Here is a 23,903-nt window from a genome sequence, read left to right on the forward strand (position 1 = left end):
TACGTGGGTTAAGGATGGGAAAGATCCACCATAGTTTAATAACGAGAATCGGAAAATGCTGAGGAAGCAGAGGCTATTGCACTCTCAGTTCAAACAAGAATACGCAAATGACAATAAACAAAGGTTAGTATTCATGCATCTGTGAAAAGACCTAAGCGCGAAGCATACAACTACTACCACTGTCATACCTTAGTAAAAGATATGGCAGAGAACCCAAGAAAATGCAAATACTATGTAAAGTCGCTGAGTGGGTCTAAGGCTTCCATCCAGTCACTGGTCGACCAGTCTGGTGTGGCAATTGAAGTTAGCAAAACAAAAGCTGAAATTTTAAATTTCATATTCCAGTAATCATTCACAAAGGAGAATCATACTAACATATCATCGTTTGACCATCAAACGAACTCCTATATGGACAACTTAGTAATAAGCATCCCTTGTGCAGAGACACTACTGAAGGAGTTGAAAGCAAAGAACTAATCAGGTCTGGATGGAATCCCAAATTGACTTTTCAATGAGTATTCTACGACACTGGCTCCTTGTTTAGCTATCATTTATCGCAAATCTCTCAACCAGCACAAAGTCGCAAGAGACTGGAAAAAAGTGCAGGTGATTCCTGTGTATGAGGGCAAAAGAATGGACCCGCAACATTACACAGCAATATCCCTAATACTGGTTTGCTGCAGAATCCTTGAACATACTCTCAGTCTGAATATAATAATGTTCTTGGCATAATGAAGTTTATGTCCACGTTTCAGAAAGCATCACTCGTATGAAACTCAACTTGCACTTTTCTCACTTTATACATTGCAAACTATTGATGAATGTCAATAGGCACATTCGATATTTCTAGACTTCCAGAAAGTGTTTGACACAGTGTGCAACTGTGGACTGTTAAAGAAGGTACAAGCATATGGAAGAGGTTCACAGATATGTGAGAGGCTCGAAGACTTCTTAATTTACAGAACCCAGAATTTTCTCCTCAATGGTGTGTGTTCATCAGAGACAAGAGTACCATTAGGAGTCCCCCACAGAAGTATGATAGGACCACTACCATTCACTATACACATCAATGATTTGGTGGACAGCAATCTGTGGTTGTTTGCTGATGATGCTGTGGCGTATAGTAAGGTGTCGAAGTTGAGTGACTGCAGGAGGATACACGATGACAGACAAAATTTCTAGTTGGGGTGATGAATGGAAGCGAGATCTAAATGTATGTTAATGCAGATGTGAAGGAAACGCAAACCCTTAACCTTCAGATACAGTATTAGTGGTGTATTGCTCGACAGTCACATCATTTACATATCTGGATGTAACGGTGCAAAGCGATATGAAATGGAACGAGCCGGTCAGGATTGTGGTAGGAAAGGCGAATGATCGACTTTGGTTTATTGGGACGGTTCTATGAAAGTGTGGTTCATCTGCGAAGGAGACTGCATGTAGGACACTAATGCGACCTATTCTTGAGTAAAGCTTTTGTGAGTGTTTAGGAACCATACAAGGTCAGATTAAAGAAAGACATTGAAGCAATTCAGAGATGAGCTGCCATCTCTGTTAGTGGTAGGTTCAAACAATATGCAAGTGTTAGAGAGGTGCTTCGAGAACTCAAATGGGAATTCCCAGGGAGAAGAGCCGTTCTTTTCAAGGAACACTATTGAGAAAATTTAGAGAACAGGCATTTGAAACTGACTGCACTATGATTCTGTTGCTCCCAACATACTTTGCATGAAAGGACATGAAGATAACGTACAAGAAATTAAGGCTCACACAGAGGCATATAAACAGTCATTTTTTCCCTCAGTCTTATTTGTGAGTGGAACAAGACAGGAAATGACTAATAGTGGCAGTATCCTCCGCCATGTGCCATACGGTGAATTGCGGAGTATCGCTGTAGATGTTGATGTATACAATGCTCCAACACAGGCAGTTGACTACAAAGTGCCCTGTTAGATTTTCTGAACATCTATGTTGGCACATTTTCTATATGCTTAATGGATTGCGACTGGGAAGCGGTCACTGGAGAGCAAATCATCAATCCGCCCCACTGAGCAATATTTGCAAGGGTAAACTGAGATATTAGCTGCACAGAACAACTGCATAGCAGTATATAAGAAAGCCCATATTAAAAAGGCGTAGTTCTGCCTGTGTCAGACCATCAACCGCACTACATGAAGAGCGTGTGGTGGCAGAACATCAGAGCACACTGTATTGCGCGAAGTTTCCATGTCGAAGAAAAGGTTGAGGAAGCTATCTGGTGAGATTATGGAGAGGCTCACGGTACATCCTTCATTAGGGAGCATTAATACAATATGGGCACAACAGCAGTGGTAGCCTTGTCTGATATTAAGCAAAAGACGTCAGTGGTATTTGGCATTGACAAGCACAGTTACATCACCCATAGCCCTCACCCCAAAAGGTCATCCTTTCATGAAAAGCTATAATCCCTAGTCTGGGAGCATTGCTACCTCTGACAGAAGTCTCCTGGAAAAATATGCAAATTGGCCTCACCTGTGCCAGTAGGCTCTGTTACTCCACATGAACTCCGTGCCCCTTGACACTCAAAATTTGGGTATGGGAACAACCAAATGGTGAGGTACTCTCTTTTTTTTTTTTTCTCAGCCCACCTTTCTGTCAAAGTGACATAACTATTACATATTTTTGGATTTTGTAATGGTTAGTTCCTACAAACGAATTTTAGGCCCATATTTTTAAGTGTATCAACACTGTGAACTTAAGACAGCATAAGTGTCGGCGGTCTTATGACTTAGTGCTCATTTTTTTGGGTTTTCATCTAATTACACCCTTTTCCTTCTTTGAGGGGCACAGCTGGCATCCCCCTACCCGAGAAAATTTCTTTTACAAGAACCATTAATGGTTTCTCCACTATCTGTTCTGCACTTTCTGTGAATATTTTTAATTGTATCAACAGTATCAAACTAACTGTTGCACTCATTATTTTGGTAGGAGTTAAAGATATAACAGTCTTTCCCCTGGCAGGTTCAACAACAGTTGTGTGTATTTGCCCCACTCTCGGTGGAGTATTTGCGGGTTGCTTCATTAGAATTAGAAAGCATTTTTTAATAGCTGCTGCACAAGTAGCAAACCTCTATGGTTGCTCTACATTAAATGGTTCTTTTACTTCACCAGAAAGAGTTTTCCTTAAGATATTCTGCTCTTGAATTTTCCTATCAGCAACAAATACTGAGCATGGCCTACTGCTACTGAGTCCTACTGAGTGTTTACCTTAACAATTGACACTCTTAACATGTTAATGTTCTTTCATATTGATGATCTGACAACCTGTATTTTACTCACACAGTTTTATGATTATACACAACAAGGGTTTGCCCGTAGTTCTGAAGTGCAAAAAATCTGTAAGGGTGTACTGCTACAGAATAGCAACATGACATATAGACAGTCATACCCCTTACGCTTCACTGGTTCCCCTGAATATTCCAAATTGAGTGCATCTTTGCTGGCAGGAGACGCTGTCTTGCTGTTTTGTTCAATGATGCCCAAGTACCAGCATTCATACGTCTTCATACGAGGCAAGACCAATCATTGTTCAGGTTTCACATGGAACTGTCATACACAGTCGATCACAACAAAAAATATTACCAGTTCACAGATGTCAATAAAATTTGAATTTTTCTGTTGAATCATAGGGCAACAGTGCACGATTTATTAGTTTATTCATGCAGGGTGCATATAATTACACATAAACCAGTGGAACATCAGTATCATCAATCTCACTCAGTAGCATCAGTTAGTGGGCTAAATATTATATCAACAATTGTCAAGGCTACCATGTGACAGATTAATTTCGAAAAGCAATGCAGCAATGGCAAACTTCAGTGTGGAAGTGGCACTAAATTTAGCTGCTAATATTAGTACAGCTGGGCCCAACCATTGTTAGGAATTGTGCTACAAAAGAACTCAGTAAAGAAAACAATGGTATGAACTGTCATCCATTCAAAGAAACACTTTCACTTAATTAAAAAACTGATGACCAACATTTGTAAAGAAAAGAGGCATGTTTCTGTTTTAAGCAACACGTCCAGGTTTTATACAAAGCACATTCTCTGTTAACTACCACTTACCTGTATCCAATTTCAATTAAGAATTGTCAAAATACAGCAACAGGTAGGTTACACATGTTACAGACTTACTACGTTGGAAACAAACAGGTGAACTCTAATGGATAGAGGGAAACATTCCACGTGGGAAAAATATATCTAAAAACAAAGATGATGTGACTTACCAAACGAAAGCGCTGGCAGGTCGATAGACACACAAACAAACACAAACATACACACAAAATTCAAGCTTTCGTAACAAACTGTTGCCTCATCAGGAAAGAGGGAAGGAGAGGGAAAGACGAAAGGATGTGGGTTTTAAGGGAGAGGGTAAGGAGTCATTCCAATCCCGGGAGCGGAAAGACTTACCTTAGGGGGAAAAAAGGACAGGTATACACTCGCGCACACACACACACATATCCATCCACACATATACAGACACAAGCAGACATATTGGTCTTTAAATATGTCTGCTTGTGTCTGTATATGTGTGGATGGATATGTGTGTGTGTGTGCGCGCGAGTGTATACCCGTCCTTTTTTCCCCCTAAGGTAAGTCTTTCCGCTCCCGGGATTGGAATGACTCCTTACCCTCTCCCTTAAAACCCACATCCTTTCGTCTTTCCCTCTCCTTCCCTCTTTCCTGATGAGGCAACAGTTTGTTGCGAAAGCTTGAATTTTGTGTGTGTGTTTGTGTTTGTTTGTGTGTCTATCGACCTGCCAGCGCTTTCGTTTGGTAAGTCACATCATCTTAGGGAAACATTCCACGTGGGAAAAATATAGCTAAACACAAAGATGATGTAACTTACCAAACGAAAGCGTTGGTATGTAGATAGAGACACTAACAAACACAAACACAAAATTCTGGAGTTGTTCTTCACTGCGAGTCCAAACATTGGGTTGGCAGGCTTGGGTAACCAAGAAGGCTTCCTCTAAGCGACCCATAAATAGGTTGGCATACGAGGGGGCCATCCTGGTACCCATGGCTGTTCCCTTTAATTGTTGGAATGTCTGGCCTTCAAAAGTGAAGAAGTTGTGGGTTAGGATAAAGATGGCTAAGGTAATGAGGAAAGAGGTTTTAGGTAGGGTGGCACGTGATCGCCGTGAAAGGAAGTGCTCCATCGCAGCGGGATATTTGTGTATAAGGAAGTAGCATCAATGGTTACAAGGATGGTTTCCAGGGGTAACAGATTGGGTAAGGGTTCCAGGCATTGGAGAAAGTGGTTGGTGTCTTTGATGAAGGATGGGAGACTGCATGTAATGGGTTGAAGGTGTTGGTCTACGTAGGCAGAGATACGTTCTGTGGGGGGCTTGGTAACCAGCTACAATGGGGCGGCCGGGATGATTGGGTTTGTGAATTTTAGGAAGTAGGTAGAAGGTAGGGGTAAGAGGTGTCAGTGGGGTCAGGCGGTTGATGGAGTCAGGTGAAAGGTTTTGTAGGGGGCCTTAGGTTCTGAGGATTCCTTGAAGCTCCGCCTGGACATCAGGAATGGGATTACCTTGGCAAACTTTGTATGTAGTGTTGTCTGAAAGCTGACGCAGTCCCTCAGCCACATACTCCTGACGATCAAGTACCACGGTCGTGGAACCCTTGTCAGCCGGGAGAATGACGATGGATCAGTCAGCCTTCAGATCACGGATAGCCTGGGCTTCAGCTATGGTGATGTTGGGAGTAGGATTAAGGTTTTTCAAGAAGGATTGAGAGGCAAGGCTGGAAGTGAGAAATTCCTGGAAGGTTTGGAGAGGGTGATTTTGAGGAAGAGGAGGTGGGTCCCGCTGTGATGGAAGATGGAACTGTTCCAGGCAGGGTTCAATTTGGATAGTGTCTTGGTGAGTTGGATCATTAGGTGTAGGATTAGGATTATTTTTCTTCGTGGCAAAGTGCTATTTCCAGCAGAGAGTACGAGTGTAGGACAGTAAATCTTCGGCAAGGGCTGTTTGGTTGAATCTGGGAGTAGGGCTGAAGGTGAGGCCTTTGGATAGGACAGAGGTTTCGGATTGGGAGAGAGGTTTGGAGGAAAGGTTAACTACTGAATTAGGGTGTTGTGGTTCCAGACTGTGTTGATTAGAATTTTGAGGTTTTGGGGTGAGTGGAGCTGGAAGTGGGAGACTGAGTAGATGGGAGAGACTGGGTCTGTGTGCAATGAGAGGACGTTGAGGTTTCTTGGAAAGGTTGTGGAGAGTGAGTGAGTTGCCTTTCCGGAGGTGGGAAACCAGGAGATTGGATAGTTTCTTGAGGTTGCCACTTCCTTATACACAAATATCCCGCACATCCAGGGCCTTGCTGTGATCGAGCACTTCCTTTCACGCCAATCACCAGCCACCCTCCCTAAAACCTCTTTCCTCATTACCTTAGCCAGCTTTATCCTAACCCACAACTTCTTCACTTTTGAAGGCCAGACATACCAACAATTAAAGGGAACAGCCATGGGTACCAGGATGGCCCCTCGTATGCCAACCTATTTATGGGTCGCTTAGAGGAAGCTTTCTTGGTTACCCAAGCCTGCCAACCCAAAGTTTGGTACAGATTTATTGATGACATCTTCATGATCTGGACTCACAGTGAAGAAGAACTCCAGTATTTCCTCTCCAATCTCAACTCCTTTGGTTTCATCAGATTCACCTGGTCCTACTCCAAATCCCATGCCACTTTCCTCGATGTTGACCTCCATCTGTCCAATGGCCAGCTTCACACATCCGTCCACATCAAACCCACCAACAAGCAACAGTACCCCCATTATGACAGCTGCCACCCATTCCATATCAAACAGTCCCTTCCCTACAGCTTTGGTCTTCGTGGCAAATGAATCTGCTCCAGTCCTGAATCCCTGAACCATTACACCAACAACCTGAAAACAGCTTTTGCATCCCGCAACTACCCTCCCGACCTGGTACAGAAGCAAATAACCAGAGCCACTTCCTCATCCCCTCAAACCCAGAACCTCCCACAGAAGAACCACAAAAGTGCCCCACTTGTGACAAGATACTTTCCGGGACTGGATCAGACTCTGAATGTGGCTCTCTAGCAGGGATATGACTTCCTCAAATCCTGCCCTGAAATGAGATCCATCCTTCATGAAATCCTCCCCACTCCACCAAGAGTGTCTTTCCGCCGTCCACCTAACCTTCGTAACCTCTTGGTTCATCCCTACGAAATCCCCAAATCACCTTCCCTATCCTCTGGCTCCTACCCTTGTAACCACCCCCGGTGTAAAACCTGTCCCATACACCCTCCCACCACCACCTACTCCAGACCTGCAACCCGGAAGGTGTACACGATCAAAGGCAGAGCCACGTGTGAAAGCTCCCATGTGATTTACCAACTGACCTGCCTACACTGTGAAGCCTTCTATGTGGGAATGACCCGCAACGAACTGTCCATTCGCATGAACGGACACAGGCAGACAGTGTTTGTTGATAATGAGGATCACCCTGTGGCTAAACATGCCTTGGTGCTCAGCCAGCACATCTTGGCACAGTGTTACACCGGACGGGTTATCTGGATACTTCCCACTGACACCAACCTATCAGAACTCCGGAGATCGGAACTTGCCCTTCAATATATCCTCTCTTCCCGTTACCCACCAGGCCTCAACCTCCGCTAATTTCAAGTTGCCGCCCCTCGTACATCACTTGTCATTCAACATCTTTGCCTCTGTACTTCAGCCTCGACTGACATCTCTGCCCAACCTCTTTGTCTTTACATATGTCTGCTTGTGTCTGTATATGTGCGGATGGATATGTGTGTGTGTGCCAGTGTATACCTGTCCTTTTTCCCCCCTAAGGTAGGTCTTACCGCTCCCGGGATTGGAATGACTACTTAACCTCTCCCTTAAAACCCATATCCTTTCGTCTTTCGCTCTCCTTCCCTCTTTCCTGATGGAGCAACCGTGGGTTGTGAAAGCTTGAAATTTGTGTGTGTGTTTATGTATTTTTTGTCTCTATCAACATACCAACGCTTTCGTTTGGTAAGTTACAGCATCTTTGTTTTTTTTTATATATATATATACGAGGGTCGGTCAAAAAGTAATGCCTCCCATTTTTTTTCTACTTAAAGAAATTAAGTTAAGTGAAAAATTTGAATTTGGCGCCATTCCTCAAACCTTCTTCTGCAATCCACTGCAGTAGTAACTTTCTGTGTCAACAGGTGGCAGCACAGCAGAAGTTTGTAAGATGGCCGACATCGATGTTCGTTTGAGACAGCGTTGTGTGATTGAATTCTTGAATGCAGAAGGTGAAACGCCCATACGCATTCATGAAAGACTGAAGAAGGTGTATGGTGTTGTGACAGTGGATGTCAGCACTGTTAGACGATGGGTTCGTCGTCGTAAGGAAGCTGAAGGGCAAACACCGTTGACTGACGAAAAGCGGAGCGGCAGGTCGGTGAGTGCAGTGACTCCACACAACATTCAGCAAGTTGATGACATCATTCGTGGTGACCGTCGGGTGACTGCAGATGAAGTGTGTCGCATTATTTCTCTTAGTAAAGGCAGTGTGATCATGATTATTAAACAATTGGGGTACTCAAAAGTTTGTGCACGGTGGGTTCCAAGAATGTTAACCGATCAGAATAAAGAGGCAAGGAAAACAATAGCCTCCCAACACTTGCAGCGCTTCCGTTTGGAGGGAGATGAGTTTCTGAAAAAAATTGTGACCGGGGACGAAACATGGGTGCATTTTTTTGAACCCGAATCAAAGAGGCAGTCAATGGAGTGGCGTCACACAAGCTCGCCGAGGAAGAAAAAATTCAAAACTGTGCGATCGGCAGGGAAAGTTATGGCAACAGTTTTCTGGGATACAGAGGGTGTGATTCTGGTTGATTTTTTGGAGCAGGGATGCACAATAAATTCTGTTCAATACGTCACAACCCTCAACAAACTTAAAGCACGTCTTCAGCGAGTTCGCCCAACAAAATCAATGGCAGATGTTCTTCTTTTGCATGACAATGCAAGACCACACACCAGTCGTCACACCTCTGACGAGATTGTCAAAATTGGATGGGAAGTTTTGCCTCATCCCCCATACAGCCCTGACCTGGCACCATCAGACTTCCATCTGTTCGGGCCACTAAAAGAAGCTCATCGTGGGATTCATTTTGAAGATGAGGAGGCCGTCAAAACATCCGTGCATCAATGGCTTAGGAAGCAGAGCTGTGATTTTTACCGTGCTGGGATACATGCCCTTGTTCAAAGATGGACCAAAACTGTAGAGATGGGGGGAGATTACATTGAAAAATGACAAAATGATCCTCAATGTTGTGGTTTTCAACCTATGTAATTGCATTTAAATTTCCTGACAATTAAACGTAGAAAAAAAATAGGAGGCATTACTTTTTGACTGACCCTCGTATACATTTTCTGCATTAGAATTTCAGTGTATTATTTATTATATTCTTCACAATATTCCCACCTTCTGTCAGACTGCACAAGCTAGCTCTTCATCCCACATTTTGACATCAACATCTATAATATAGTAGGGTCTCACCATACCTCCTGAAGGTATCCAGAGATAAGTTCCCATACAATTTGGTTCATACCGAACATCTGTTCTGAAAACCAACACAGTTTCAATAAAAAGGAGTGCCACTACGCTATCTGTTGATAACCTTAAGGAAGCAAGTTATTCCTTCCTAGTTTCTAAACCCTACATAGCTTATTTTGACGCAAAAGTGCCCTTTCACTGTTAAGTTCTTTTTACTTAATAGTTAACAGGGAGAGCTGTTGGGAGTTTTAGAGCCTGAATCACTGAGGCGTATATGGGTTTGATAAAGATGATAAGACGAAGGAAAATATAGGCAACTGATACAGGGATTGTATATATCTGGAGGGTGAAATTGGTACAATTATCTTTAATTTTATTTTCCCACTAGTCTCATTTTGCTGTCCCTAAAATGCTTCAATTTGAATAGAACTGTCTCATTCCAAGTCAAAACAACTTATTTTCACAATAATGTGGACATACTTTTTAAAACAGAATCACCTACGCTTTATTCAGTGTCAGTTTGGATTTTATATTAGTTTATAATGTTTCGATATGCAAAATCAGTTTATACTACATGAACACAACAGCAGAAGGAAAGCAATGAAATATGCACTACAGATAGATAATATTATTATTATTAACAAAGCTGAAGTTACACGCTTTCAATTTTTCTCTAAAGTATGTTTATGCAGCCACAAGACATGGATGTACTTACCTTATTGAAGTCGAAGTCATACTCACACAGGAAATGGACAGATGATGCCTGTGTGAGGTAAACACTATCTATTGAACCAAAACTGCAGGGATAAACAGGTATTCTGTATATATTCGCAACATATTTATTTTCATCTCGAACATATGAAAATACAGACAAACCAATCTGTATAATAATTACTTTTTCAAGATTTCTTCTTAATTTTTCATATCTCTGTCTTCCTGTGTCAAACAGACTGTAACAAAAAATTGAATTTGTTTAAGTACTTTACTAATGATGTTGTAATTTAAATGTGTTGATGTTGTTCAAAAAGCACTCTTGCGAGCATACTGCAAGTTAAATGTACTAATGATTGAATTTAGTATAGAATATTTAGTAAACAAAATTCAGACAGATATTGGAGAACCATGGACAATGGGAACTTCAGTATAAATACTGAAACCTACTACAATAGACAAGTTTCACATTCCAACTACGTGGTAGTGGTATAACTACAACTATCAGTTTTGATGTGATGCCTCTATTTGCAATGATTCAGTTAAATGGGGTGCTGGAAAATCTAAATCATATCTTCCATGATAATATGCATATTTACATAGACGTATCATCATCATCATCATCATCATCATCATCTAAGACTGATTATGCCTTTCAGCGTTCAGTCTGGTGCATAGCCCCCTTATAAAATTCCTCCATGATCCCCTATTCAGTGCTAACATTGGTGCCTCTTCTGATGTTAAGCCTATTACTTCAAAATCTACCCCGACTCCTCCTACCCTCCACTGCTGAACCCATGAGTCTCTTGGGTAACCTTGCTTCTCCCATGTGTGTAACATGACCCCACCATCTAAGCCTGTTCACCCTGACTGCTACATCTATAGAGTTCATTCCCCAGTTTTTCTTTTGATTTCCTCATTGTGGACACCCTCCTGCCATTGTTTCCATCTACTAGTATCTGCAATCATCCTAACTACTTTCATATCCGCAACCTCAACTTTATTGATCAAGTAACCTGAATCCACCCAGCTTTCGCTCCCATACAACAAAGTTGGTCGAAAGATTGAACGGTGCACGATAACTTAGTCTCGGCACTGACTTCCTTCTTGCAGAAGAGAGTAGATCGTAGCTGAGCACTCACTGCATTAGCTTTGCTACACCTCGCTTCCAGTTCTTTCACTATGTTGCCATCCTGTGAGAATATGCATCCTAAGTACTTGAAACCATCCACCTGTTTTAACTTTGTTCCTCCAATTTGGCACTCAATCCGTTTATATCTCTTTCCCACTGACATTACTTTCGTTGTAGAGATTCTAATCTTCATACCATAGTCCTTACATTTCTGATCTAACTCTGAAATATTACTTTGCAAACTTTCAATTGAATCTGCCATCACAACTAACTCATCCGTATATGCAAGACTGCTTATTTTGTGTTCACATATCTTAATCTCACCCTGCCATGTTTAAAGACAGGTGTGATTACTGCTTTCGTCCAGTCTGATGGAACTTGTCCTGACTCCCATGCCATTTCAATTATCCGTTGTACCCATTTAAGACCTGACATCCCACTGTATTTGATGAGTTCCGACTTAATTTCATCCACCCCAGCCACTTTATTGCACTGCAATCTATTGACCATTTTCTCCACTTCCTCAAATGTGATCCTATTTTCATCATCATTCCTATCCCATTGTACATCGAAATCTGAAACAGTACTGATCGTATTTTCACCTACACTGAGCAACTCTTCAAAATATTCCCTCCATCTGCCCAAGGCATCAACAGGATTCACCAGCAGTTTTCCTGACCTTTCCAAAATACTTGTCATTCCTTCTTACCTCCCTTTCAAACACTGCTAATTACACTCCAGAATGGTTTTCCAATAGCCTGAGCCACAGTCTCCAACCTGTTTCCAAAATCTTCCCAAGATTTCTTCTTGGATGCTGCAATTATCTGTTTGGCTTTGTTTCTTTCTTCAACATAACTTTCTCTGTCTACCTGAGTTCTAGTATGTAGCCATTTTTGATATGCCTTCTTTTTCCTTTTACAGGCTGCCTTGACTGTGTCATTCCACCAAGCTGTTTGCTTCATCCTACCTTTACACACCACTGTTCCAAGACATTCTTTAGCTACTTCTAGTACTGTGTCCCTGTACCTTGTCCATTCCTTTTCCAACAACTGTAATTGACTACATTCAACTAACTGGTACCTTTCTGAGATCACTGTTATGTATTTGTGCCTGATTTCCTTATCCTGAAGTTTCTCCACTCTTATCCTCCTACATATGGACCTGACCTCCTGCACTTTCGGCCTCACGATACCAATTTCACTGCAGATTAAATAGTGATCAGTGTCATCAAAGAATCCCCTGAATACACGTGTGTCCCTCACAGCCTTCCTGAATTCCTGATCTACTATTATATAGTCAATGACAGATCTGGTTCCCTTGCCTTCCCAAGTGTAACGGTGAATGTTCTTATGTTTAAAAAAGGGGTTTGTGATTACTAAGCCCATACTGGCACAGAAACCCCCGAGTTGTTTCCCATTCCTGTTGGCCTCCATATCCTCTCCAAATTTACCCATAACCTTTTCATACCCTTCTGTTTGATTTCCAATCCTGGCATTAAAATCATCCATGAGCAGAACACTGTCCTTGTCCTTTACTCTAACAACTACATCACTGAGTGCGTCATAAAAACTACCCATCTTATCTTGATCTGTCCCTTCACAATGCGAATATACTGACGCAATCCTAATTTTATTGCTAGACACTGTCAAATCTATCCACATCAGTCGTTCGTTTACATACCCAATTGCAACTACGCTGGGTTCCATTTCTTTCCTGATGTAAAGCCCTACACCCCATTGTGCTATTCCTGCTTTGACTCCTGACAGGTAGACCTTGTATTCTCCCACTTCCTCTTCTATCTCACCCCTTACCTGAATGTCACTAACAGCTAAAACGTCCTACCCCATCTTACTTGCAGCCTCTGCCAGCTCTACCTTCTTCCCAGAGTAGCCCCCACTGATATTAATAGCTCCCCATCTCGTTACCATTCGTTTGTCGAGTCGTATCTTAGGAGTCCCTGGTTTGTCAATTAGAGGTGGGACTCCGTCACCTCCAAAGGTCCGAGGCATTTTGCTCTGATTATTGCCAGCATCATATTTTAAAGTACCAGGGAAGCAGGTTGCTAGCCTTACTTGCCCCAGGTCCCATTGAGTTTTACCCCTAACGGTTGATGGACTAACCGGTGGATTTGGCAGTCTTTGCTGTCTGAGCACAAAAGTGACCACGACTCAGAATATGTCCGAGATGCCAAGCCTTATTCCAAAGTAACTGGTATCCCGACTGTCAGGACCACTTACTTGACCACTCATATGTTGCCCGTGGTTCATGAACTAGGACATGAGAACAGGAACCCACACCATGAACCACATAGACATATTCCATGACAATATCACAAATTTGCATAAATTTAGTAATGGAAAAAACTTAAGAAAAGGCACCGAGAACTGCCATTATAAAACTGAATATCTTGTCCCATTGTGTGGAAAGATACATTATTCATACAGAGGAGAGGTGTAAAAGAAGTAATGGGTCTTTATACTAAATTTTTCAATGTTAATCCAAACAATCAATTCTCCACTAAGCAGTTAAAACACACATTTTTACATAGTGGGTTTTGGGTCAATGAGAAGCTAAAACTTTGGCCCCCTCTTAATCTTATGGTTCAAACCACATGTCCATAATACAGGATTTACAGGGTGGGCTAATAAAACCAGCCCAGAAAATATTCATAAGACTGATACAGAACTGGTCCTTGTTAACGAACAAGAGAACTGCTCATCACAGAAAATGCTGGAAAATGTTATATAGATGCACTAATTGGTTGCTGTCACTTGTCTGCAAATGTGCATCTCCCACACGATCTGCCTTGAATACTTCACAGTTTCATTACGTTTCAGTGAGTGAGCGAAGCAGACAAGTTCAGCAACTAGTTGAATGCAACATAAAATGGTACTCACAATAAAAGAGTACCTGTTCTTTGTTGTGTGTTACATGAAACAATTTGTGGGAAAACATGTACGGAAACATTTGTACAATAGTTAGAGACTGGAAGTGTTTTGGCAAAACTTCCAACAAAGTTTTCAATGCAAAATTCTGTGGTAAAATTTGTCTGAAAACAGGCTCTATAGCAAATAAAAATAGTAAATATCCAAACTGGAGTTTTAACACCATGACAAAATTGCTTTAGTGAAGGGAAGCCTGGAACAAAGTCTGACAAAATCTCAATACTGTTCCATACAGAAGATCTTTGCAACAAGCAACAGTTGTACAGCACATGCAGGATGCTGGCAGAGTTTCATTATTACAATGCATATGCACGCATATTCTGTAGACGGAGTGATGTGGCACCAAAAGTTCATCACAATGGAAGAGACGGATATCAACAACAAAAGCCACTCATGCTGTCAGAAGCCAGCACCCAACATTATGCTTTGAAATAGCTACGTAAACTCCTGTACACCATCTGAAGATGAGCCTGAAAAGATTAAAAAAGCAGTTCATGGAATAAATACTATTTCAGAAAAGTGACTGGTTGCCGTTTTCTGTATTTATATTCAATAAACATCCATGGATTCTTAAACATCCGCAATGGATAAGTTTAATCAACACTGTTTATCTGTGTGAGAAATCGTTGAGTCAAAAAGACCAGCATCTGTATCCTTACAAATTTATTGTTGCACATGAGAGTTAAAGTGTTCAAAATGAACTTTTATGTGTCAAGTTAGTCGGCGATTAACCCTGAGGTGATGAACGACAGTATGGATTTTTTCCCAGCAAGACAGAGCAACAGCACACATCATCTTGATAATCTTGTCACCAGTGCACAAGTTGTTTGGTCACCTCGACTGCCTGATCTCCTTCCCTGTGATTTTTACCGATGGAGCACAAAGGAGGGTCAGCTGCACTCAAATAATCCTCATAATCCTCGCACACTGAAAGAGTTACAGCAGAACACTGTGAACAGTATTGCTGTTACAGCATCCCTCACACAGAGCTGTTCCCTATGTCTCACAGTTTGATAACTCAAGCACAGGGCTGCATCAAATTAACAGTGACCACATCTAGCATCTTCTGTGATGTTCATCGAGGAAGGTCCATCTTGTTTTAGTCGTACTGGTAATATTTCCTGGATCAATTTGTATATCATTCAACTTAAGATATTTACATTAGCTGAAATTGTGTAAAGTGCTTTGGTTCAAGTGATGCAATGTAAATAATTTCAGTGACTAAAGTTCATAGTTTTTAGCACATTTATTTGAATCCCTAGATAGTTCTTAATCTATGGTGGTAAGAGTCAATTTGTACATAACAACTTGAGAACACCTCGATTTACTGATAGTCAGTCTGGTATTTCATAGAAATGTTAACATTCTGTTCTTTAGAATCAGATGGCAATAGTTCATAAAAGAAAATTATCACATGATCAACATCTGAATAAACTCAAAATCAGCTGTCACTAAAAGATAATTTTAAGTCAGAACTACTACAGTACCCTCATTGCTACCATATATCCACATACCTCCATTTGTCCACATCTCACCACTTCTCAAATACAACTACGCTCATAAAGGCCATCTGAGGCAATAATCACATGCCAACTGACTATCTCATTGCATGGTACTACAGAACTGATTATTAAACAAATTTATCTAGAAGTGTGATAATAATGTCCACAGATGTGTGTGGAGCAAAATCAAAACAGAATGTCAATTAAAATTTTTACAATGAACCCTACTATCTAAAATTATTAATTATAAATTTACAAAAAACAGCTATAACGAAGAAAAGGTAAAATAATATTATAATGAGTGGATGTGGCATGTTGATAAAAACTGTTTTTGCCTGCTAGTTTTGTTGTTGCAGTCAACTAGTGTGTAGCATTTAAAATACCTAAGACCAGACCATAACAGTGCAGTATGTTAAAGACTATCCTCAACCTACCACATGCTGTAGTTAGTTTGCATGGAAATGTGTAAATTGTGTGTAAATATTGTTTACAGCAAATAGGTCAAGTCTGCAGTCTCTATCAATTATGTGTGAATGTGTGTCATACAGGTGCCAAGTCCAAATGTAAGAACTCCTTAACAGCTTTCACCAGAGTCCTCTTTTAGTTAATTTGGCATAATTGTAGAAATTTTTATTAATTTACAAACATTTGCAAATTCAGTAATTACTCTACGTGAACGTAAAATCTACTCACTGTCAAGATGTCACATTGAGTCACAGACAAGTACAATAAAGAAGACCTGTGCAAATGAAACAACACAATTTCAGTGACATTACTGGTCTCACACAGATATAATTTTATGTATACTGACTAAAGTAGCAAGTGAAAATTTGTATCAAGGCCTGGAGTCGAACCCAGGTCTCCTTCTTACTATGCAGCTGCATTACCCACTAAGCCACCTTGGCACAGCAGTACACACAACTGCACTAATTACCCTGGCATGCCTCTCTCCTCGATTCTAATTCTCACAGCCCCCCATTCTACTTTAGATTCCTCCAGTCATGCTACAAATTTTCACTCGCTGCTTCAGTCTATATACACAAAATCAGATCTGTATAAGACCAATAAAGCCTCTGAAATTGTATCATTTCATTTTTGTTAGCACATGCAACTGGGTTTCAGGCTGAATCCCCCATTTAAGTTGAATGCCAGGATGCTATTCGGGTACCTTGGCAATTCTGTTCATGTGTAAGAGGGAATTTAACATAGAGTAGGACAGCAGTGAGAATTTGGATCAAGGAGGGAGGCACGTCAGGGTAATCCGTGCAGTTGTGTGAACCACTGTCCCAAGGTGGCTTAGTGGCTAACGCACCTGCCTAGTAAGCAGAAGACCCGGATTTGATTCCCAACCTTGGTAGGAATTTTCACTGGCCACACTTCACTTCAGTCTATATACATAAAAACAAAAAGACCGTTGCACACTGGGTGCAACTCTGCTCAAGAATCACAATATGAGGAGGTATACATGGAAAAGGCCAGGAGATGCAGGAAGAGTTCAATTAGAGTACATCATGCCGGGCAGAGATTCTGAAATCAGATACTGGATTGTAATGTGTATCCAGGGGCAGATACAGACTCAGATCACAATTTCATAATGATGAAGAGCAGGATTAAGTTTAAGAGACCAATCAGGAAGACTTAATATGCAAAGAAGTGGGATACAGAAGTACTGATGAATGAAGATATACACTTTAAGTTCTCTGAGGCTATAGATGCTGTGATAATGAATAGCTTGGTAGGCAGCTCAGTTGAATAGGAATGGACATCTCTAAAAAGGGCAATAACATAAGTTGGACAGAAAAACCAGTACAAGAATGATAACTGCGAAGAAACCATGGGTAACAGAAGCAACGCCTAAGCTTATCAATAAAAGAAGGAAGTACAAAAATTTTCTGGGAAATTCAGGAATACAGAAATACAAGTCACTTAGGAATGAAATAAGTAAGAAGTGCAGTGCAGCTAAGATGATATGGCGACATCAAAAATCTGAAGAAACTGAAAAAGAAATGACTGTCGGAAGGACTGACTCAGCATATAAAAAAGTCAAAACAACCTTCAGTGAAATTAAAACAAAGGTGGTAACATTAAGAGGCCAATGAGAATTCCTCTGTTAAATGCAGAGGAGAGAGCGGATAGGAGGAAAGAGTACACTGACGGCCTCTATGAGGGGAAGGACTTAACTGATGGCGTGATAGAAGAAGAAACAGGAGATATAGGGAAGAGATGGGGGATACAGTGCTAGAATCAGAATTTACAAAAACTTTGGAAGACTTAAAATCAAATTAAGCACAGGGGTGGCTAACTTCCCATTGGAATTTCTAAAACCATTGGGGGAAGTGACAACAAAACAATTATTCATGTCAGTGTGTAGATGGACGAGACTGGCGACATACCATCATACTTTTGAAAAAAAATTATCCAAACAAATCCCAAGATAGCATCAGCTGACAACTGCAACAATTATCGCACATTCAGCTTAACAGCTTATTCAGTCAATCTGCTAACAAGAATAACATACAAAAGAATGGAAAAGAAAATTGATGATGTGTTAGATGGTGATCAGTCTGGCTTTAGGAAAGGTAAAGGCACCAGAGAGGCAATTCTGATGTTTCCAGAATGAGATTTTCACTCTGCAGCGGAGTGTGCGCTGATATGAAACTTCCTGGCAGATTAAAACTGTGTGCCCGACCGAGACTCGAACTCGGGACCTTTGCCTTTCGCGGGCAAGTGCTCTAGCATCTGAGCTACCGAAGCACGACTCACGTCCGGTACTCACAGCTTTACTTCTGCCAGTATCTCGTCTCCTACCTTCCAAACTTTACAGAAGCTCTCCTGCTACCTAGGCAGCAAAGTAACCCATGACAGACAGAGCAACGAAGACATAAAAAGCAGACTAGTACCCACGCAAAGGACATTCCTGTCCAAGATAAGTCTACCAGTCTCAAACAGGGGTATTAATTTCAGCAATAAATTTCTGAGAATGTATGTTTAGAGCACTGCATTGTATGGTAGTGAAACATGAACTGTGGACAAACCATAACACAAGAAAACAGAAGCACTTGCCACATGGTGCTACAGAAAAAAGTTAAGAATTATTTGGACTGATAAGGCAAGGAATGAGGAGATTGTCCACAGAATTGGTGAGGAAAGAAATATATGGAAAACACTGACAAGAAGAAGGGGAAAACCAATCCAACATCTGTTAAGGTATCAGAGAATATAGTCGATGGTACTAGAAAGATCTAGAGGGAGCAAAAACAATACACGAAAACAGATACTGGGATACATTCAGCAAATAACTGAGGATGTAAATTGTAAGTGCTGATCTGAGATGAACAGGTTGGGCACAGGAGATGAAGTCCTGGTGAGCCACATCAAACCAGTCAGAAGACTAATGACTTAAGAATTAGAAGAAGAAGAAAAAGCTGTGATAAGCTACTACATGATGTTCAGAAAAACTTTCAAGACCAGGAACATTACTTACACCATTATGTACCCTAACAAATTTATCATACATAAAATACCTAATCTTGAGTGTTGTGACCAAGTGTTGTCGAAACTGAAGTCTAACTTAAAATGGTATAAAAGTCCTTATTAAGATATTCATCTATACAGTAGAAGGAGTTGTCCACCAAAAAGTCTTTCAAGCTCTGTTTAAACTGTGCTTTATCTCGAATTTAACGTTTGCTGGCAATTTATTGAAAATGTGTGTTCCTGAATATTGGACCCCAGCTGGAACAAGGTAAGTGGTTTTAGGTCTTTAAGTAGATTATTCTTAATCGTAGTGTTGATACATACTATGTATTGGGCTACAGACATTTTATTTGCAACTAATTTCATTTAAGAATACTGTAAATATACAGAAGCAGTGGTTAGGAAGTCCAGTTCCTTGAACAGGCTTCTATCGTGATCTTGAGGTTTCACCAAAAATGAGTCTTACTACTTGATTTTGTATTCTAAAAACTTCTGATCAGTTTGATGAGTTACCCCAGAATATAATCTCATATGACATACAAAAGAATTAAATTAAGCACATATACAATTTTTTTCTCATCCCAAATACAGAGTCATTCTGTGGTGTGCTTTTCCCAACTGAATTCATTAATGAGTTGTAATTCCAGAAATTTAACACTGCCAACCTCTTCTATCTGCATGCCTTCATATATTATATGAATTCTGGAAGGAAATCTCCGTAATATTTAATTAGGCCTACTCATATTTGCCATGTGCTGTAAAACAGTCGAATGGTCTAGAAAAAATTAAAACCAATTTAAGTGAGTCACAGAAGAGAGAAACACTTACGAGTGACATATAGAGTAATCAGGTACATGTATATATTGGTAATGATCAACTAAATGAAGACCTTAGAATGTATGTCCGACTGCTGGGTATTAGAATTTAGGCAACTTCACAACTACATTCAGTGTGGGACCAGCAGATATCTCCCCAGGTTAACACAACCATGGTCACAGTGGCTATAGAACAAGCTTCCTGTACAAGTTTTATTTTTGGTGTCTTCTTTGAAGTTGAAAGGGTTTCTAACTAATTTATTTAAAAATATACCACACGAATAGGGACTCAGCTGTCATCTCCCAACTCCATACGATGATCATTTCTCTGTCAGCTTTATTTTTGATATTATGTGATATCTGTGGATGGGTTAGTGCTGTGGATGAGAAGTAACTGGCGAAAACCATTATTTGAATATGGCAAACATTACTCCAATCACTTCATTGAAATGAAATGTTTTTAACAAGGGCAATGTAGTGAGGATTCCCTCTGCAGTGAGAGAACAATACAAGTAAAAGGTTAGATTGCTACTCGCTTTGAGGATAAGACGGAATTGCTGATAGGCACAACGAAAAGTTTTCCAATGACTAACATACGTTTATTACTAAAATGCCCATATAGAGATCCTCAAGGATTTAAAATACGTTATAAACAAGAATAGAAATTGAAAAGAAAGGAGAGCAAGTAAATGTATACATACTAATATTCACAAGATTAGGGCATTATTGCGACATAATATGGAACAGTAATCTGTCCCAAAACCAAGATTTTTGGGCGAAGACGGGTGTGGGAGTGTTCCACTAGTAGGTATCACACTCTATCCAAGATCTGTTGAATTCATATTTCACGTAAGGCTCGTTTTGTTTGCAAAGTATCAGAAGGTTGGCACTAACACTGTGACGGTGATTTATAGGCATCATATTATTGCAAACGTTATGCCACTGCACCTCTGCGACCGGTGAACACGCTCACCGGATCAGAATCATGAAACTGATCAGGGAAGATGGCACCAAATAACTATCACCACCTCAATGCAATCGAATTTCTTTTTTAACAAATAGCTATGGTAGTACAATACAAACATTTTGTTGGTTTTTGTCACCATGGGTAACATAACTAAAATACGTTCCAGATTTCATGTTGGGTAGCATACCTTGGCTTGTAATTTTTGTACACGGACAACCCTGTGAATTCCGTGTCAATTGCAATGAACTTTGCATTTGTTAGTGCAGCTTTTATCTCCGGCAATTTCTCTTCAAAGTTACTCCTCAGTATGTCCACCATTTTTCCACTACGAACTGCTTCTCAACACTAGACAATTTTCAACACTACCCAACTCTTCGCCTACATCGTTAACAACCTGTATGAGCACATTCACCTCAACAATAACAATCAATATCTCCGCCAACGCCCGACAGTTTTCTACACTTTGTTATCAAAGATTCTTGGCGCCGCAACTATTCTTTTTCAAAGTACCTCGATTGCGTTTTTCCAATAGGTTGCAACTATTTCTAACCTTGATTTGGAGACGCAGATTTTTAGGGCAAGTTGTACGATCGCAGGATAAAGAAACAATTAGCTATTCGAAAAACAAGCTAATTGCCGTATAAATTGGGGTGCGCATTGTATGGGGTAGAGCTTCCATACAGTTCGGTTGGCAACGCAAATCGAACTCGCGGAGTGTTTTTTCGCGCGAAACGTACGATATTCATTTGGCACTGCCGTCACCCGAGGAAAGGTCAATGCTAAATAATGGTTTAAAGAGGGTCCGCATTACTACAAGAACCCAAATTTTGTTTTGTATATTGGCCATAGCGACATAGTAACAGTCAGAACTCATCAATGGCCACGACAAAGCATAAATGAACGCTGTTAGAATTCTGCAACACAACTTACCGGTCTCCACAAGTCATTTTATCCATAAAGCCAAAAACAGTGTGGCAGCCGCGCCGCAAAAATGCGTGAACGCACCAAAGCAGCTCACGGCCGGCTCAGTTTAGCTGCGTTAGATATGGGTCGGTGCGAATTCCTACCGTTTGACAAATTTATGGCAAGGTGCGGCGCGCAAGACGCGTTTTTCGAAAGTGTATCACTTCAATCGGCGGACCACGTGGGTCGAACTTAATGAAAGATCCCCATAGACGCGTAAGGAAATTTCACGCTCTCCGTTTGTTTCCACTTTAATTTGACGCTCTCCGTTTGTTTCCGCTTTCGCTTCGTCGCGTTCGCGAAGTACATGGGGGCCGGCGATGGCGCAAAAAGTTCGTTTCGTTAAGGACATGTTTCCATTGTTCCACCCCGCTCACATGATCGGTGGACGCGCTCGACACCGAGGAGATGCACACCTACCGGAGGTGTTGTGGTGAAACTTATGCAAACGCAATCATTGCGATCGCCGTTAAATGGACATTGCGATCTTATTACATTTTCGTCCCTTGTTCATTTACTCATTTTTGCAGAATAAATGCATTTTCGCCAAAAGTGCACAGGAGACAATTCCCAACAATGCAGAGTACACGTGGTCTGTACAAAGAAATTCAGAAGCATAACACATAACATTCGTTGATATCGAATAAGTGTCTATGAATATCCCCTGTAGATGTCTTAATCTCCTTTATCTTACTCTTATGATTGCTACGGTAGAAATCAGACAGTGTAATGTTGTCAGACTCTTCACTGACAGCACAGTATCTCTCTCTCTCTCTCCTACTTGTTATTTTTGTAACATCCAACGGAGTAAAACTACCAACTGTAAACATTTTCTTAACGTCACTTGGTAGGGAATTCAATAAGATTTTACCGCCTCACTCTCTTCCGATGTATCGAAAACAATTACTGTCTGTGTGTTGGCACTAACCATATGTGGTGATCACATAAAATATACATGTATTGGTCCATTGGAGCAGGAGGCCACTAAACGAAGTCGCTTACAAGGATCTGTGTAAAGTTTAGCCGCCTGCAATGGAGGAAGATCATATCCCATAGACTTTCCATCAAAACATAGGTTTCTTGTGTTTTTGTTTCATAAGCATTTTGATACATCGTTTCTTCATGTAACACATCAAAGCAGTGTATGACTACAGCTGTCTAAACAGCCATACATTTTGTTTTTCCACAATGACTTTGAGGTCTGTGTCAGGTACTAAACTGACATTAACATGTTTCGATTCAGTGGCTGTCACAGGAAGATGGACATGGCATGGCGTAAGGTAAGCCGCTAAAACACAGGATGGTTGAAATAAAGGACAGAGATGGTATTTCTTATTGACAAAATGTTGGAAGACATTGCAAAATATGGAAACTGGAAGAGTTTGTGGAACTGTGGAGCATTTCCAAACAGTTGTCCAAAGGTGATGACCTCCACATTTCGCCTCATCTTTCACAGTGACAGGGTAGCAGATGTTTCAGCATTCCATTTTCAAAGAGACCAAGAGCACTGATTCCTCATATTGGTGGTGCATATTGCACTCAGGTATATGATCACTGTTTCAATGTCCTACGCGGTGGTCATCCTGACCTCCAGATCTTTGGACACCGCATCTTTCATTTTTATAGCTTGCAATGTGTAGCTGTATGTGAGAACAAGGGGATATTCTGCAGGACTTAAAGCCATAAAGCATGGATGGTATACATCATAAGTTGCCAATACTACTAGTAGAGAAATGGTATGATTTTCATACACTCAGACGAGCATGTAACTACCCTCATTCCTCTATACTGTGTCCTAATTTCATCAATTTTATGCTCATTAGTTCAATTTTCGTTAT

General features: G+C 40.9%; 1 protein-coding gene across 2 annotated transcripts in view; it reads right to left on the reverse strand.

Moving 5' to 3' along the window:
• Positions 1 to 21,554, reverse strand: part of LOC126412640 (pre-piRNA 3'-exonuclease trimmer-like) — a 228,370-nt gene extending 206,816 nt beyond the window's left edge. For both annotated transcript variants that reach the window (XM_050082325.1, XM_050082335.1), the window contains exons 1-2: positions 21,290 to 21,554; positions 10,272 to 10,506 (exon numbers count right to left, since the gene is read on the reverse strand). In XM_050082325.1, coding sequence (XP_049938282.1) covers positions 10,272 to 10,506; positions 21,290 to 21,420 — 366 coding nt within the window. In that variant the 5' untranslated portion in view covers positions 21,421 to 21,554. The remainder of the gene's footprint in view (positions 1 to 10,271; positions 10,507 to 21,289) is intronic.
• Between the last annotated feature and the right edge of the window lie 2,349 nt (positions 21,555 to 23,903).

Source organism: Schistocerca serialis, chromosome 1, assembly GCF_023864345.2.
Source record: "Schistocerca serialis cubense isolate TAMUIC-IGC-003099 chromosome 1, iqSchSeri2.2, whole genome shotgun sequence".
In the NCBI taxonomy this organism is placed as follows: Eukaryota; Metazoa; Arthropoda; class Insecta; order Orthoptera; family Acrididae; genus Schistocerca; species Schistocerca serialis.